This window comes from Procambarus clarkii, chromosome 18 (genome assembly GCF_040958095.1).
Source record: "Procambarus clarkii isolate CNS0578487 chromosome 18, FALCON_Pclarkii_2.0, whole genome shotgun sequence".
NCBI classification, from domain to species: domain Eukaryota; kingdom Metazoa; phylum Arthropoda; class Malacostraca; order Decapoda; family Cambaridae; genus Procambarus; species Procambarus clarkii.
The window spans coordinates 9,757,249-9,776,082 of record NC_091167.1 but is presented as its reverse complement, the minus strand read 5'-3'; the positions used below and the strand labels follow the sequence as shown (position 1 = coordinate 9,776,082).

The following is an 18,834-nucleotide window of genomic DNA, read 5'->3' as shown; positions in this document are numbered from 1 at the left end:
TATAGTATAGATGTTCAACAGTGAGCAAGAATGTTTGTTTTAGATTCAGCTACTCGGAAGAAAAAGTACCAAGTAGCACGGGTTATGGTGAGCCCGTAGTGGACCTGCAGAATGACAGTTGTGGCCGCATATATGGTATTGAGTGACGTGTCCTGGCGTTTTAAGCATTACATAGTAATCTTATTATATATTCACACCAAATCTGGTCCTGAGAAGATAGTAAAATTTGGATTATCATTTATAAAATTAGATTCAATTATTTTTCTTTTAAAGCCATAATGCTGAGGATAAATTATACAAGAATAAAAATGTTTATGATCTTTCAACCTTATGCGTTTGTATAGTGCTGAGTTTTGGCCATATCTGACGTACCTCTTGAGTTGTTTAATACAGGTGTTAACATCTCTGCACGTTTCAGTATAATAAATCATATTGGAATCTTTGCAAAGAATCATGTAGACACCAGCGCCCTCGACCTTATCTTTTTTCTTATACTGGGTGTCCAAAAAATGTTGTTGTTGCTGTTTAAGATTCAGCTACTTGGAGCAAAAAGTAGCACGGGCTATGGTGAGCCCGTAGTGGACTTATCTGGCACAGGAGCGGGGCTGTAACTGTCCAAAAAATGCACACTTTGAATCTTATGATCATCCTGTACAAGTGGAGTTTGCCGTGGGATGGGGCTTGTCTGAAGCAGAATAGCCTCGCCAGGGATCCTTTGACCATCGCTGTCTTCTCACAGACGTACTGGGTGGAGTTGAGTTGTCTCTTGAAGTTGTACTCGAGCACTGTGTTGGAATTTGAGATGGCTATTGGTTCTTCCCTGATCCGTACCCCACCCTCATTTTCGATTGTGTAGCCCATACAGCCGACCGTGCTTATCTGGATCTTGTATGCATTTGTGCTGATCCTCCATTTCCTTTCCAGTTCTTTGTTCGGGCGAGTTCTATGTTTGCCTTTCGTGTGACCGTCGCACGTTTGGCTGCTTGGATACTTGGGTTAGAAGTTATTACATGGGGTTACGTCGTTTGCGAATTGGACGATGATGGTGTCCTTGTATCCAAGTTAGGGCAGATCAGTTACGAATATGTTGAAGAGGACCGGGCTCAGACACGACCCTTGAGGGACTCCAGCTATTGGGGTCAAGACTGCTGCGGTTTTCGCCTTGAATGAGTGACTTGTCTGTTCTTCAGGAAGTTTCTGACCGGTCTGAGAAGGGTTCAGTTTTGTGCCGGTAAGTCTGTTAGTTTGTACACCAGTCCGTCGTGCCATAGCCTGTCGAAGGCCTTGTGTGCGGCTCTCGTCACTATCAGTGCTATCTGTTTTAGCTGGCGGATTGTGCTGACTGCATCAGATATGGCGTTTATTGCGTCCTGGGTTGACCGCTGTGATCTAAAGGCGAACTGTTTTTCTGTAAAAAGATTGTTGTACTCCATGTAGTGTTGAGTCAGTTGGATATGTTTTTTTTTCGAAACAGTTACCTATTGTGTCCAGGAAGGAAATTGGAGGGTTATTACCAGGCGGATGAGGGTCTTTCTTGGGGCTTGGGAATGAATTTCATCTTGGCCGTTTTGAAGAGGACGGGAATGTGGCCAGATTCCACAAGAGTAAAGAAAAAAGGTAACTGCAGAAGGCCTATTGGCCCATACGAGGCAGCTCCTATTTATAACCACCCAATCCCACTCATATACATGTCCAACCCGCGCTTGAAACATTCAAGGGACCCCACATCCATCACGTTACGTGGTAATTGATATCACAAATTAACAACCCTGTTACCAAACCAGTATTTACCCAGGTCTTTCCTAAATCTAAACATATCCATCGTTTCCTGTTCTGTCTAGTGTACATACTTTTAATACCCTATTAATATTCCCTTTGTTATAGCCATTCATCCACTTGTACACCTCAGTTACCAGGGCGCTGGTAGCTGAGCGGACAGCACGCTGGATACATAGTTCTGTGGTCCCGGGTTCTATTCCCAGCGCCGGCGGAAACATATGGGCAGAGTTTTTTCACCCTGATGCCCCTGTTACCTACCAGTAAAAATAGGTACCAGGAAGTTAGACAGCTGTTACGGGCTGCTTCCTTGGTGTGTGTGTGGGAGGGGGGAGGAATAGTAGTTAGTAGTTTGTAACAGTTGATTGTTTGGCAGTTGAGAGGTGGGGCCGAAAGAGCAGAGCTCAACCCCTGAAAGGACAACTAGGTGAATACACCTCTATCATGTCACCCCTAATTCTCCTCCTTAAATGTCACCCCTAATTATTAAATTACATTCTCTTGAGAATGTAATTTAAGCTTTGTCAATAAGAACATAAGAACATAAGAACAAAGGTAACTGCAGAAGGCCTATTGGCCCATTCGAGGCAGCTCCTATTCTATAACCACCCAATCCCACTCATATACTTGTCCAATCCGCGCTTGAAACAATCGAGGGACCCCACCTCCACCACGTTACGCGGCAATTGGTTCCACAAATCAACAACCCTGTTACTGAACCAGTATTTACCCAAGTCTTTCCTAAATCTAAACTTATCCAATTTATACCCATTGTTTCGTGTTCTGTCCTGTGTTGATACTTTTAATACCCTATTAATATCCCCCTTGTTATGTCCATTCACCCACTTGTAAACCTCTATCATGTCGCCCCTAACTCTTCGCCTTTCCAGTGAATGCAACTTAAGCTTTGTTAATCTTTCTTCATATGAAAGATTTCTAATTTGGGGAATTAACTTAGTCATCCTACGCTGGACACGTTCAAGTGAATTTATATCCATTCTATAATATGGCGACCAAAACTGAACTGCATAATCTAAATGGGGCCTAACTAGAGCAAGATATAGCTTGAGAACCACACCAGGTGTCTTGTTACTAACGCTGCGATTAATAAATCCAAGTGTCCGATTTGCCTTATTACGAACATTTATGCATTGATCCTTTTGTTTTAAATTCTTACTAATCATAACTCCCAGATCCCTTTCGCAATCCGACTACGCAATCACAACACCATCTAGCTCGTATCTCGTATCTTGTATCATCATTACCTAACCTCAGAACTTTACATTTATCAGCATTAAACTGCATCTGCCAATCCTTTGACCATTTCAAAACCCTATCTAGATCAACTTGAAGTGATAGTGAGTCCTCCTCCGAATTAATTTCCCTACCGATTTTCGTATCATCGGCAAATTTGCAAATGTTGCTACTCAAACCTGAATCTAAATCATTTATATATATTATAAACAACAGAGGTCCCAGGACAGAGCCTTGAGGCACTCCACTTACAACATTTTCCCACTCTGACTTGATTCCATTTATACTAACTCTCTGTTTCCTTTGGTATAGCCATGCCCTAATCCAGCTTAATATAGCACCCCCAATACCATGAGACTCTATCTTTTTAATCAGTCTTTCATGTGGCACTGTATCAAAAGCTTTGCTAAAGTCAAGGTATACAACATCGCAATCCTTACCACTATCAACTGCCTCAACAATGCTAGAATAAAAAGATAACAAATTTGTTAAACATGAACGGCCATTTATAAAACCATGTTGAGACTCAATTATTAATTTATGTTTTTCAAGATGAAGACGAATTTTATTTGCTATTATAGATTCGAGTAACTTTCCCACAATAGACGTTAGGCTAATTGGTCGATAGTTAGACGCAAGTGATCTATCTCCTTTCTTAAAAACTGGTATCACATTAGCAACTTTCCAAAACTCTGGCACTCTGCCTGACTCTATTGATTTATTAAATATGGTTGACAGTGGGTCACAAAGCTCCTCTTTGCATTCTTTAAGCACCCTGGCAAACACTTCATCCGGCCCTGGGGATTTGTTTGGTTTGAGTTTTACTATTTGTTTAAGAACATCCTCTCTGGTAACTGCTAAACTCGTCAACCTGTCCTCGTCCCCACCCACATAGACTTGTTCAGCTGAAGGCATATTGTTAAGTTCCTCTTTAGTAAATACAGATACAAAATATTTATTAAAAATACTACTCATCTCTCCATCCCTATCTGTTATTTGACCTGTATCAGTTTTTAATGGACCTATCCTTTCCCTAGTCTTAGTACGATATAACTGAAAAAACCCTTTAGGATTTGTCTTTGCTTGCCCTGCTATGCGAACTTCATAGTTTCTTTTTGCTTTCCTTATCTCTTTTTTAACATTTCTAACCAGTTGTACGAATTCCTGTTCTAAAGTGACCTCCCCATTTTTAATCCTTTTGTACCAAGCTCTCTTTTTACCTATAAGGTTCTTCAAATTCTTTGTTATCCACTTTGGGTCATTAGTATTCGATCTATTCAATTTGTATGGTATACTACGTTCCTGTGCTTTGTTTAGAATATTCTTAAATAAGTTATATATTGAATCCACATCGAAATCCCCATTTAAGTCACCTATCGCTGGGTTCATGTCTCGCTCCAAGACCGGCCCACACCCCATACCCAAGACTTTCCAATCAATTTGACCCAAAAAATTTCTTAGGCTATTAAAATCAGCTTTTCGAAAATCTGGCACTTTAACAGAATTTTCTCCTACTGGTCTATTCCATTCTATGCTAAATCTGATTTCTTTGTGATCACTGCTCCCTAGCTCACTCCCTATTTCGATGTCATTAATTTGCGTTTCCCTGTTAGTTAACACTAAATCTAAAATATTATTTTCCCGTGTTGGTTCCTTAATGTGTTGCGTAAGAAAGCAATCGTCAATTAATTCTAGAAAATCTTCTGCTTCACTATTCCCTGTTTTGTTCAACCAATCTTTCTTCATATAACAAGTTTCTAATTTGGGGATTAACTTTGTCATCCCACGCTCGACGCGATCTAGTGAATGTATATCCTTTCTATAATATGGCGACCAAAACTGAACTGCATAATCTAAATGGGGCCTAACCAAAGCAAGATATAGCTCAAGAACAACACCAGGAGTCTTGTTTCTAACGCTTCGATTAATAAATCCCAGTATAATATTTGCCTTATTACGAACATTTATGCATTGATTTTTTTGTCTTACATTCTTACTAATCATAACTCTCAGATCCCTTTGCAATCCGACTTCACAATCTCAACACCATCTAGTTCGTATCTTGTAACTATATCATCATTACCTAGCCATAAAACCTTTCATTTGTCAGCATTAAACTGCATCTGCCAACCTTTTGACCATTTCAAAACCCTATTTAGATCGTCATGAAGTGACAGTGAGTCTTTTTTCCGTGTTTATTTCCCTCCCGATTTTTGTATCATTGACAAATTTGCAAATGTTGCTGCTCAAACCTGAATCTAAATCATTTATATATAATATGAATAACAGAGGTCCCAGGACAGAGCCTTGAGGCACTCCACATACAACATTTCCCACTCTGACTTAACCCCATTTATACTAACTCTGTTTCCTTTGGTATAGCCATGCCCTAATCCAACTTAATATAGCACCCCCAATGCCTCTATCTTTTTAGAACCCCCAATATAAGCTTCTATCTTTTTAATTAGTCTTTCATGTGGCATTGTATCAAAAGCTTTGCTAAAGTCAAGGTACACAATATCACAAACCTTACCACTATGAACTGCCTCAGCTATGCTGGAATCAAATTATAGCAAATTTGTTAAACATGAACGGCCATTTGTAAAACCACGTTGTGATCAGTTATTAATTTATGTAACATGAACATTTATGTAATATTAGAGCATTCAACTCGGAGATAAGAGATATGGGGGTGACCAAGACAAACGACTGTCAAAGATTAACCCCAAAATCTTAACAGAATCTTTGTACAAAAGGGGATTACTATAAAGCGATAAAGGGTGATAAAGAACGACCTGCTTCCGAGTAAAGGTCATGGCACATGTTTTAATTGTAGAGAACTTGAAGCCATGATTGGTGGCCCAGGACGACATGGCATCAATCGCAAGTTGAAGCAGTCGTTGGAGGGAAGGTCAGTCATTACCGTGACAGCAAAGGATAAGATCGTCAACGTATAGAGCTGAGTAATTATCAGAGGGAAGGGAAGAAAGAAGACCATTGAGGGCAACCAGAAAAAGAGTAGTTCTCAGAACACTACCCTGGGGTACACCCTCGTATTGCCGAAAAGTGGCAGAGACAGTGTCACCAAGGCTCACTGGAGGAACGACTAGAGAGGAAGCTTTGCAGGAAGAGAAAAGATTACCACGACGGCCAAAAGAACGGAGTTCGGGCAGAATTGGTATCTCCAGGTGTGTCTTACGTCTTTTCCAGGTAAAAAAGAACAGCAACAATGGGGGTCTTTGCAGCAAAGGCTGTACAAATATAGACCTCCAAGTTCACCAAGACATCAATCGTGCTGTGACACTTGCGAAAGCCAAATTGAGAATGATAGAGGTGGGATGGTGTTCCAAGAACCACAACAGACGGACATTGACCATACGTTCAAAGAGTTTGCAGACGCAACTCGTGATGGCAATGGGGTGGAAGTCCTTAAGGAATGTCCAAAGTGACTCTGGTTTTCGGATAGGAAGAACAACAGCCTCAAGCCAGTCCTCAGGGACTGACGACAATTCCCAGATACAGTTATACAGATTCAGTAAGTACTAAAAAGTGCATGGAGGGAGATGGCGAAGCATATCATAATGAATGCTATCTGAGCCTGCTGCCGTGGAACCGCAGAGGGTCAGTGCCTGCTGCCGTGGAACCGCAGAGGGTCAGTGCCTGCTGCCGTGGAACCGCAGAGGGTCAGTGCCTGCTGCCGTGGAACCGCAGAGGGTCAGTGCCTGCTGCCGTGGAACCGCAGAGGGTCAGTGCAGACTAGACGTCGGAGAGAGAGAAGGGATCGTTATAGGGAAGCTAGAGATGAGTGTGAAAATCTAGGGGAGAAGATTCAAGAAGGAGCTTACGAGTAAGGAAAGATGGAGGAAGATGAGAACCGGAGCTAACAGTCGAAAAGTGGGAACCCAGTTCAGACGCGACTGACAATGGATCCGCCACAATAGAATCACGGAGGGAAAGGACTGGCGAGACATCTGGAACAAAAATACCCGCTATCTTGCGGATTTTCTTCCAGAGCAGAGCAGAGGAGTGTCGGTCGTAATGGTGGAGACAAAAGATTTCCAACTCTCATGTTTAGCCGTACGGATAGCCCTACATGCCACCGCACTCCCCTTCTGAAACAAAAGAAAAGCAGCAGCCGTTTGCAGGCGTTTCTTCCAGACTGCTCACTTACAGCGGACAGTCCGAACACAATCTGTATTTCACCAGGAAACGCACTTCTGCGTGTCCCGGTAGGTAGAGAAAAGAACAGAGTCGAGGGCAGCGTCTAACATGGTGTCATGAAAAGGGCTTGAGGGAGAGGCTGATCGAAGACGTCGGAAAGAGTAGTATGTAGGATGAATAGGTTCTGGTCAGCCTTGGCACACTACCACTTAGGAAAGTAGCAGGGAGGATGCAAGGAGAAAAAGGTGGTAAGGATGGGGAATGGTCACTATTATGGAGGTCGTCAAGAACCTGCTACGTGAAATCTAAATAAAGAGAAAATAATCAGAGAGAAAGATCAAGACAGGAAAGGGTGCGAGTGCGTGAGTCGACGAGTGGGTTCACCAGAATCCAGAAGGGGCAGAGAAGAAGAGAGGACAAATGGTTTGAGAAGGCGGCCCCGGGTGTTTGTCTGAACTTCGCCCCAGAGTGTATACCGACAATCAAAATTACCCAAAAGGTGCACAGGCTCTGGTAAGGATTAAGATCAGGTGATTAAATAACAGGTGATTAAGATCAGGAAGAGAAAGAGGGACATTTGGGTGGGAGATAAATAGAACAGACTTTATACTATTTACTCACAAAGATACGAATGCAGAATACTGAATATGCTACTGAAAAAATAGGGGGAAGAACGAAATATCAGTACGAATCAAAAGTAGAGTAATGGATCACCAGCAAAAGCTGAAGGGGAGTAGAGAAAGGAATGAACTCTTTAGGCTTCAAAGATATGTTTAATATCTTCATGGAAGTCTTTCAGTTCCCTATAACCAGGACGAACACCAAGCATCGGCTCCTGGAGACATGACCAGGACGAACACCAAGCATCGGCTCCTGGAGACATGACCAGGACGAACACCAAGCATCGGCTCCTGGAGACATGACCAGGACGAACACCAAGCATCGGCTCCTGGAGACATGACCAGGACGAACACCAAGCATCGGCTCCTGGAGACAGACACAAAGCGGTGAAAACGTTATCAGAAGTTGGAGTTCGTGGAAGTTGGCATAAAATTCACGAATATTCCATTGAAGAATAAACATTTTCAAGTATAGAGAAAACAGAAAAAGAGAACAAGGGAGAAAAAAGTGCAAAGAAAACAGAATACTAAGAAGGATTAGGATTAGTGAAATCGGGGTTATGGGGCATAGGTAAATCTAGCAAAGACATAACAACATAAGAACAAAGGTAACTGCAGAAGGCCTATTGGCCCATACGAGGCAGCTCCTATTTATAACCACCCAATCCCACTCATATACTTGTCCAACCCGCGCTTAAAACAATCGAGGGACCCCACCTCCAGCACGTTACGCGGTAATTGGTTCCACAAATCAACAACCCTGTTACTGAACCAGTATTTACCCAAGTCTTTCCTAAATCTAAACTTATCCAATTTATACCCACAAGACGATGGAGTCAAGGGAGCAGCAGGATGGACCAAAGGCGGACTGACAGTCCGGAGTGGGATGAGGCAGCAGAGAGGGGCGGTCAAGGGAATCAGAGGGAGGGGGGACGGAAACAGGGGAGCACACCTCAACAAGGGCAGCATCCAAAAGAGAATCGAGGACCAAGGGAACGTCCATAGCTGGGATAGGGGACTCAGCCACTGAAATAGGAGGGGATACAGGGATAGAGTCCGAGTTGGAAGGTGAGGAAGAGGGGGATGCCTTCTTAAAAGCCGGAAAGGAAGGAGAGGAGCCAGGGGATACATTTCTGACGTAGAGAGACAGGTGTACCAGCCTCAATGTACAGGGCGGCAGCCTCTACAGTCTCAACAGGAGAAGGAGAACGGGAACGGTCAACATGAAGATTGTCAGGAGGAGGATGGACAACGTCCTGAACGGACAGGCGGTGTGGAGGGCCAAAAGACAGAGGGGAGGGCTGAGAAGAAGGACTGGGGGAAGAAGGAAAAGAGGGCACAGGAGATAGGGAAGATGGGGGAAGGAAGGAAGGAAACACCTGACAGAGAAATAGAAGGAATACCCTCTGGCTCAGAAATTAAAGGAGCAGGTGAAGTGGTGGTGGAGGTGTCGGGGTCCAAGGCCCGGAGACAGTTGCGAAACTTGCGAAAGGGGAGAAGTGGAACGCAACACACGAGAATCGTGCTCATGCGAGTGTGGAAGTGACGGCGAAGAGCACCCGCCAGTAGGACAGGGGGTTAAAGGCGCAGTTGTTACACAGAGATGGAGCCTTTCCAGGTGTTGAGGTGGTCACCAATGGGACTTGAGGTTCAACGTTGCCACAGAGGAGGGAGGGGGAGCAGAGAGGGGCAGTCGGGAGAGTCAGAGGAGCAGCTTGTTCTGGGCCCAATGTAGCGGGGGCTACAGAGCCCGGCCTTCCATCACAGTCCAACTCGAGGGCCTGGTCGCCCACCCAACGAGTCTGAGAAGTTAAAAGAGGGTGAGATATATATGTATATAAACGAACAGGTAAACATTTCATGCATGAATAAGTCCCCATACCCACCATGGAGCCACAATCAGAGGACAGGATACCCGACAAGACAGGCCCCTCCCCACCAGGGTTGCATCATGGGTATACGCCCTGCAATCACTGCCTTAAGAACCGTCATTCCATCAAGATCGGGCTCAGCAACGAAGGCAAAGGTTGACAATAAAAGCATCCCCCTCACTCATCAACGTTGGGTACCACAGTTTTACGGGTGAGAGAGTGTGCTTCCCACAAACACCCGGCCACGAAACAAAAGAAGACATCTGAAAGAATAATGAAGAATGGCAAAAACTTGGCACGAAATGACAAACAGAAAATATAAGAAGGGGAGGAAAAATGAAACATAAGGAAGAGGAAAAGGCATCCAGCACAATTTGTGAAGACCGCAGCAGGATTGTAAGGCTTTAAAAGGACAGAGGACTGTCCTATGGAGCATCACACTCCGGCAGCCGCCCACTAAGCTCCCTAAACGACGAGTGTTGATAGCATAAAATCGCCGAACATGAAAGCTCTTACGGCAGCCAGTTGTTGTTTTAGATTCAAGAACTCTGAACAAAAAGTTCCAAGCAGTACAGGCTATGGTGACCCCGTCGTACTTACCTGGCACAGGATATGTGACCACGGGCCAGTGAGAAAAGGAATAAATTATTCTTCCAATGTTTCCTTTGAATGTACACACGTGTCTGGTTAGCAATAGTTGTTGTAGTTTAAAGAAAAAGATTTTCTGGCATCGGTGTTAAAGACATTCCAGACAGAGAGAACAGCTGACCCCAGACCTCACCCCAGATAAACCCACATGCTTAACATTAGAGATCATACTTCCTCATTTTTAACTTATCATTTGTGTTGGAATTTGGCCATGATGAAAGGGGCCAATGGGTAGTTTTTTTTTAATTGTTCTATTTCAATCAAATTTTTTTGACTAGTTGTATATTAAGTGTTTCATCTGGTCCAAGTTTCAGCATCGTAGCATAAATAAGAAGGGAGAAAAAAATATTGATTTATGTGTCAAAATTTTTCCAAAATGATCAAAAATGATTATCAAACACAAGTGTCAACTGAAATCATGTCTATGACTCTCAGCTATCATAATAGTATATATTAAAAAAAATATAATTAGTTTTATTACAAAAAATTAAGTTAATTTTTTTTTTGTTTTTAATTTTATTTTTCGTATTTGTTTATCGGACGATTTGCATGAAACTTATACACCTGACTGCACATAAGCCTATCTGTAAGGGTGCCAATTTTGGAGGAAATTGGTTGATGTCAACCTCAGTTACAGATGGCAACACCTTAGACTTTATTCTTTACTGATTTATTTCAAGTAACATAAACGTTCATATAACTCTTTCATTTTTTATTCAATTTACATGAAACTTACACCTTATATGTAAAGTTTATGTCTCTAAATTCTGGGACCAGCGTTTTTTCCTAAGTTCATTTATTGATTTTATTATGGCAATAAACATATTACATTTGCATATTTTTTGAGGGGGAACTTTGACTATTTGTATTTGTAACACTAAACATGTTTTGGAAAATCCCCGGCCTCAGATCCTTTATTATATGCTAATGTGTCAGAAAAGTGTCATAGAATGATTATATCTGAAACGTGTGGTTGTATATACACACAAATGAAGAAAATGTATAATATTCGTTAAAAAAAAAAAAAAACTCCCTTTCTATTTAGGTTGCAGTACTGAAACGTGAAACAACTGCAGCCCCTTTCATATACAACTAGTCAAAAAATATTGGTTGACATTGAACGAAGTTTAAAAAACTAACTAATGCCTTCTGAAGTAGCAGTAGAGGACTCACGTTTCAGAAACCTGTGCATCTTTAAGTTACAACTATGACCACATGTTTCCAACCATAGAAAGAAAATCATTTCGGAAAGTGCCGACATAATAAACAGGGCATAGAGACGATGCATAATAATATGGTCATCGTTCATCATGCCGAGGAACATTGTCCACAAGGATAACTTCAGCTCCAGAACGTTGTTCGTGACACGGTAGCAAGCATTGTCTTTAGTAAATTATTTAAGGACTTTGTACATTGTAGACAAGTCCTTCCCCAAAACCCCCGTCACAAAAAAATAATTAAATGGACATTCATATAAACGTGGGTTTTTCTCTTCTTATTATGAGTGCATTAGTGGTGTCACAATAACAAAATAATTACTTCCTTGACAGGTTTGCTTTGTCAAAAATTTCAGAACTTCTTTGAGGACAATCGTGGCCTCGTCTCCGGTAGTCTCGTTTGCATCGTCGCTTGTGTTAGTGCCGGTTGGAAGGGGAGTGCCTGTGGCGACTGTCTGCGCAGCGGCGCCCTTGGTGCTCCAGTCCAGCGCGCACACCACCACAAAGCACACAAGGCGAGAGTAGAGTGTGGCAACCATGGCTACCTGCTGGCCCCTCGTGGCGACTACCTGGCACCTTCCGTCACACAACACCAGGTTCTCTGTGGGAGAGGAGAGGAGGTTGTTGCCATAAACTGTGTGGGAGAGGAGAGGAGGTTGTTGCCATAAACTGTGTGGGAGAGGAGAGGAGGTTGTTGCCATAAACTGTGTGGGAGAGGAGAGGAGGTTGTTGCCATAAACTGTGTGGGAGAGGAGAGGAGGTTGTTGCCATAAACTGTGTGGGAGAGGAGAGGAGGTTGTTGCCATAAACTGTGTGGGAGAGGAGAGGAGGTTGTTGCCATAAACTGTGTGGGAGAGGAGAGGAGGTTGTTGCCATCAGCTGTGTGGGAGTGAGTGATACATGTCACACAGCCCATTCTCCTAAGGTTTCTCCAACGTCAGGAAACTGTCGTGCTAAAGTGCTCTTATCCTAGCCTATCAGAGGTGCCATGTTACGTGAGGGATAATGATTGGAGATTTTTACTATTAACAATAGTAAATTAAATAGTAAATAATAGTAAAATAGTAAACAATAGTAAATAATAGTAAACAATAGTAAAATAGCCACTACCCTGGCTTTGCGCCCTGGAGAGGCCACTCTAAACCAACAACCAGAGCGCAACTCCATAGTCTCCTGAGACTGATGGATTCCTACTACTACTACTACTACTACTACTACTACTACTACTACTACTACTACTACTACTACTACTACTACTACTACTACTACTACTACTACTACTACTACTACTACTACTACTACTACTACTACTACTACTACTACTACTACTACTACTACTACTACTACTACTACTACTACTACTACTACTACTACTACTACTACTACTACTACTACTACTACTACTACTACTACTACTACTACTACTACTACTACTACTACTACTACTACTACTACTACTACTACTACTACTACTACTACTACTACTACTACTACTACTACTACTACTACTACTACTACTACTACTACTACTACTACTACTACTACTACTACTACTACTACTACTACTACTACTACTACTACTACTACTACTACTACTACTACTACTACTACTACTACTACTACTACTACTACTACTACTACTACTACTACTACTACTACTACTACTACTACTACTACTACTACTACTACTACTACTACTACTACTACTACTACTACTACTACTACTACTACTACTACTACTACTACTACTACTACTACTACTACTACTACTACTACTACTACTACTACTACTACTACTACTACTACTACTACTACTACTACTACTACTACTACTACTACTACTACTACTACTACTACTACTACTACTACTACTACTACTACTACTACTACTACTACTACTACTACTACTACTACTACTACTACTACTACTACTACTACTACTACTACTACTACTACTACTACTACTACTACTACTACTACTACTACTACTACTACTACTACTACTACTACTACTACTACTACTACTACTACTACTACTACTACTACTACTACTACTACTACTACTACTACTACTACTACTACTACTACTACTACTACTACTACTACTACTACTACTACTACTACTACTACTACTACTACTACTACTACTACTACTACTACTACTACTACTACTACTACTACTACTACTACTACTACTACTACTACTACTACTACTACTACTACTACTACTACTACTACTACTACTACTACTACTACTACTACTACTACTACTACTACTACTACTACTACTACTACTACTACTACTACTACTACTACTACTACTACTACTACTACTACTACTACTACTACTACTACTACTACTACTACTACTACTACTACTACTACTACTACTACTACTACTACTACTACTACTACTACTACTACTACTACTACTACTACTACTACTACTACTACTACTACTACTACTACTACTACTACTACTACTACTACTACTACTACTACTACTACTACTACTACTACTACTACTACTACTACTACTACTACTACTACTACTACTACTACTACTACTACTACTACTACTACTACTACTACTACTACTACTACTACTACTACTACTACTACTACTACTACTACTACTACTACTACTACTACTACTACTACTACTACTACTACTACTACTACTACTACTACTACTACTACTACTACTACTACTACTACTACTACTACTACTACTACTACTACTACTACTACTACTACTACTACTACTACTACTACTACTACTACTACTACTACTACTACTACTACTACTACTACTACTACTACTACTACTACTACTACTACTACTACTACTACTACTACTACTACTACTACTACTACTACTACTACTACTACTACTACTACTACTACTACTACTACTACTACTACTACTACTACTACTACTACTACTACTACTACTACTACTACTACTACTACTACTACTACTACTACTACTACTACTACTACTACTACTACTACTACTACTACTACTACTACTACTACTACTACTACTACTACTACTACTACTACTACTACTACTACTACTACTACTACTACTACTACTACTACTACTACTACTACTACTACTACTACTACTACTACTACTACTACTACTACTACTACTACTACTACTACTACTACTACTACTACTACTACTACTACTACTACTACTACTACTACTACTACTACTACTACTACTACTACTACTACTACTACTACTACTACTACTACTACTACTACTACTACTACTACTACTACTACTACTACTACTACTACTACTACTACTACTACTACTACTACTACTACTACTACTACTACTACTACTACTACTACTACTACTACTACTACTACTACTACTACTACTACTACTACTACTACTACTACTACTACTACTACTACTACTACTACTACTACTACTACTACTACTACTACTACTACTACTACTACTACTACTACTACTACTACTACTACTACTACTACTACTACTACTACTACTACTACTACTACTACTACTACTACTACTACTACTACTACTACTACTACTACTACTACTACTACTACTACTACTACTACTACTACTACTACTACTACTACTACTACTACTACTACTACTACTACTACTACTACTACTACTACTACTACTACTACTACTACTACTACTACTACTACTACTACTACTACTACTACTACTACTACTACTACTACTACTACTACTACTACTACTACTACTACTACTACTACTACTACTACTACTACTACTACTACTACTACTACTACTACTACTACTACTACTACTACTACTACTACTACTACTACTACTACTACTACTACTACTACTACTACTACTACTACTACTACTACTACTACTACTACTACTACTACTACTACTACTACTACTACTACTACTACTACTACTACTACTACTACTACTACTACTACTACTACTACTACTACTACTACTACTACTACTACTACTACTACTACTACTACTACTACTACTACTACTACTACTACTACTACTACTACTACTACTACTACTACTACTACTACTACTACTACTACTACTACTACTACTACTACTACTACTACTACTACTACTACTACTACTACTACTACTACTACTACTACTACTACTACTACTACTACTACTACTACTACTACTACTACTACTACTACTACTACTACTACTACTACTACTACTACTACTACTACTACTACTACTACTACTACTACTACTACTACTACTACTACTACTACTACTACTACTACTACTACTACTACTACTACTACTACTACTACTACTACTACTACTACTACTACTACTACTACTACTACTACTACTACTACTACTACTACTACTACTACTACTACTACTACTACTACTACTACTACTACTACTACTACTACTACTACTACTACTACTACTACTACTACTACTACTACTACTACTACTACTACTACTACTACTACTACTACTACTACTACTACTACTACTACTACTACTACTACTACTACTACTACTACTACTACTACTACTACTACTACTACTACTACTACTACTACTACTACTACTACTACTACTACTACTACTACTACTACTACTACTACTACTACTACTACTACTACTACTACTACTACTACTACTACTACTACTACTACTACTACTACTACTACTACTACTACTACTACTACTACTACTACTACTACTACTACTACTACTACTACTACTACTACTACTACTACTACTACTACTACTACTACTACTACTACTACTACTACTACTACTACTACTACTACTACTACTACTACTACTACTACTACTACTACTACTACTACTACTACTACTACTACTACTACTACTACTACTACTACTACTACTACTACTACTACTACTACTACTACTACTACTACTACTACTACTACTACTACTACTACTACTACTACTACTACTACTACTACTACTACTACTACTACTACTACTACTACTACTACTACTACTACTACTACTACTACTACTACTACTACTACTACTAAATTTGTAATTTATATTAATTAGAATATGTTTTCAAAGTTATTCACGTGACGGAGGCCACATCTCCACTACAGTGTAACCATCTCCACTACAGTGTAACCATCTCCACTACAGTGTAACCATCTCCACTACAGTGTAACCATCTCCACTACAGTGTAACCATCTCCACTACAGTGTAACCAATACATGCGACACTCATCAACATAACCATCTTCACTACACATTATGCTCATCACTTTATCCTCTCTACACAAATGCAGTGTTTCTGCAAGACTACTATATAGTAAGGAAAGAGAGAGAAGGGAAAGGAGGAGCAGGAGTGGCCATGCTGATAAGTAAGGACTGGAGTTTTGAAGAGATGGATATCCCGGGCTGTGAAGGATTCAGAGACTACATAATAGGAACTATGACAATGGGTGGACCTAAGATTGTAACAGTCATTTACAACTCTCCAATAAATGACAGAAGATCCAGACTGGAGTTCGATAGAAACAACATAGCAACCATTAATATAGTAGAGAGAGCAACTTCAGTTGCCTGCAGAAATGGATCCAGAATCTTAATTATGGGTGACTTCAACCACGGAAAGATAGACTGGAAGAATGGAGAAGCACATAGAGGTGCAGGTACATGAAGAGCCATAAGCTCTTGGACGTGGCAGTAAGAAACTTTGAGCCAACATGTCAAGGGGCTCACAAAAATGAGAGGCAACGACGAACCAGCTAGACTACCTGATATTCACCTTGAACGAGTCAGACATAGGGAAATCAAATTTGAAGCCTCCATGGGAATGAGTGACCTCAACGGATTGACATTTGAGTATCTGGTGGAGGTAGGGTTAGCCTATCCAAGGAAGGGATCGGAAAGGAAAAGGCTGACTTACCGAGCAGGAAAATATGACGGGATGAGGAACTTTCTAATAGGGTTGCAACCCGTTCTCGCAAATTTAATAAGTCAATATTGACTTATTAAATATGTGCATAGGTGACATACTTAACATAATAGTTTCTCTTGAAAAGCTTCATAGAAAACACCGACCTTACCTAACCTACTTAGTATGTTAAGATAAGCATCTTATTGCTTCGTAATTACAATTATTACCTAACCTATACCTATAATAGGTTAAGTAACAATTGTAATTACGAAGCTATAAGATGCTTATTTTAACATACTAAGTAGGTTAGGTAAGGTCGGTGTTTTCTATGAAGTTTTTCAAGGGAAACTATTATGTTTAGTATGTCACCTATGCACGCAACTAATAAGTCAATATTGACTTATTTGCGAGAACGGGTTGCAGGAATACCATGGGAAACAGAAAAGACTGTACAAGATATGATGGACTACGTCATCCAGAAGTGCCAGGAAGCTGCAGACAGCTTTATCCCGGTTCAAAAGGAGAACAATGAAAAGCAACAGAAGAATCCATAGTTCAATCAGGAATGTAAGGTAGCGAAGTAATTGAGTACAAGAAGATGGAGAAACTACAGAAATAACAGAACACCAGAGAGCAGGGAGAGATACCAGAGGACCAGGAATGAGTACCTCAGAGAGAAGAGAGAAGCAGAGAAACAGTATGAAAATGGCATCGCAAATAAAGCTAAGACCAAACCAAAACTGCTCCAGACCTGATGTGGGTAAAGCCATTAGAATGCAGCAAGGCTGCTCTTTATAATGGAGGCTTCCAACATAACTATCATGTAAAATATTAATGCTGGATGAATCTCAGGAAGGATGGTGTCTGGTTTATAGCGATATCTGGATATGGTATTATTTCAAATTCATGCAAAATGGAGGTGGTGGGAGTCGGGGGGGGGGGGGGGGTGGGGTGGGGGGGGGGGGGGGTGAACACGGGTGTAAAACTCGACAGCTCCGAGGGACAGTGAGCAGTCACCTGGCAATGTTTGACGAGGCTATCGACAGTTACCTGCCCTGTCTTCGAGAACAAACTAACATTGCACACATAAATTACAATAACGTGATATATAAAATAAAATGCGTAGGTTCGCATTTTCAAGGTCCTTGTGGATTTGTTCATTTAAACTGACATTCTTTTACATATGTACAAGGATGGGTACTGTTACGTGGACCGTCTAAATCCACTCTCACACCTCTTTAAGAGTCATACTTTCCCTTGTACATTGGCCAGAAGTTACGTATGTTTCGTTTGATTATACTTGAGGGAGGCGAGATGCCGAAAATGTAATTTTTTTAAGTTTCAA

The 18,834-nt window shown here is 40.6% G+C and overlaps 1 protein-coding gene across 1 annotated transcript in view; it reads right to left on the bottom strand.

The window, feature by feature from the left end:
• The window catches only part of LOC123754670 (C-type lectin lectoxin-Phi1), a 101,533-nt gene that overhangs the window by 31,525 nt on the left and 51,174 nt on the right, over window positions 1-18,834 (bottom strand). The window contains exon 2 of the mRNA XM_069326244.1: window positions 11,870-12,148. Coding sequence (XP_069182345.1) covers window positions 11,870-12,086 — 217 coding nt within the window. The 5' untranslated portion in view covers window positions 12,087-12,148. The remainder of the gene's footprint in view (window positions 1-11,869; window positions 12,149-18,834) is intronic.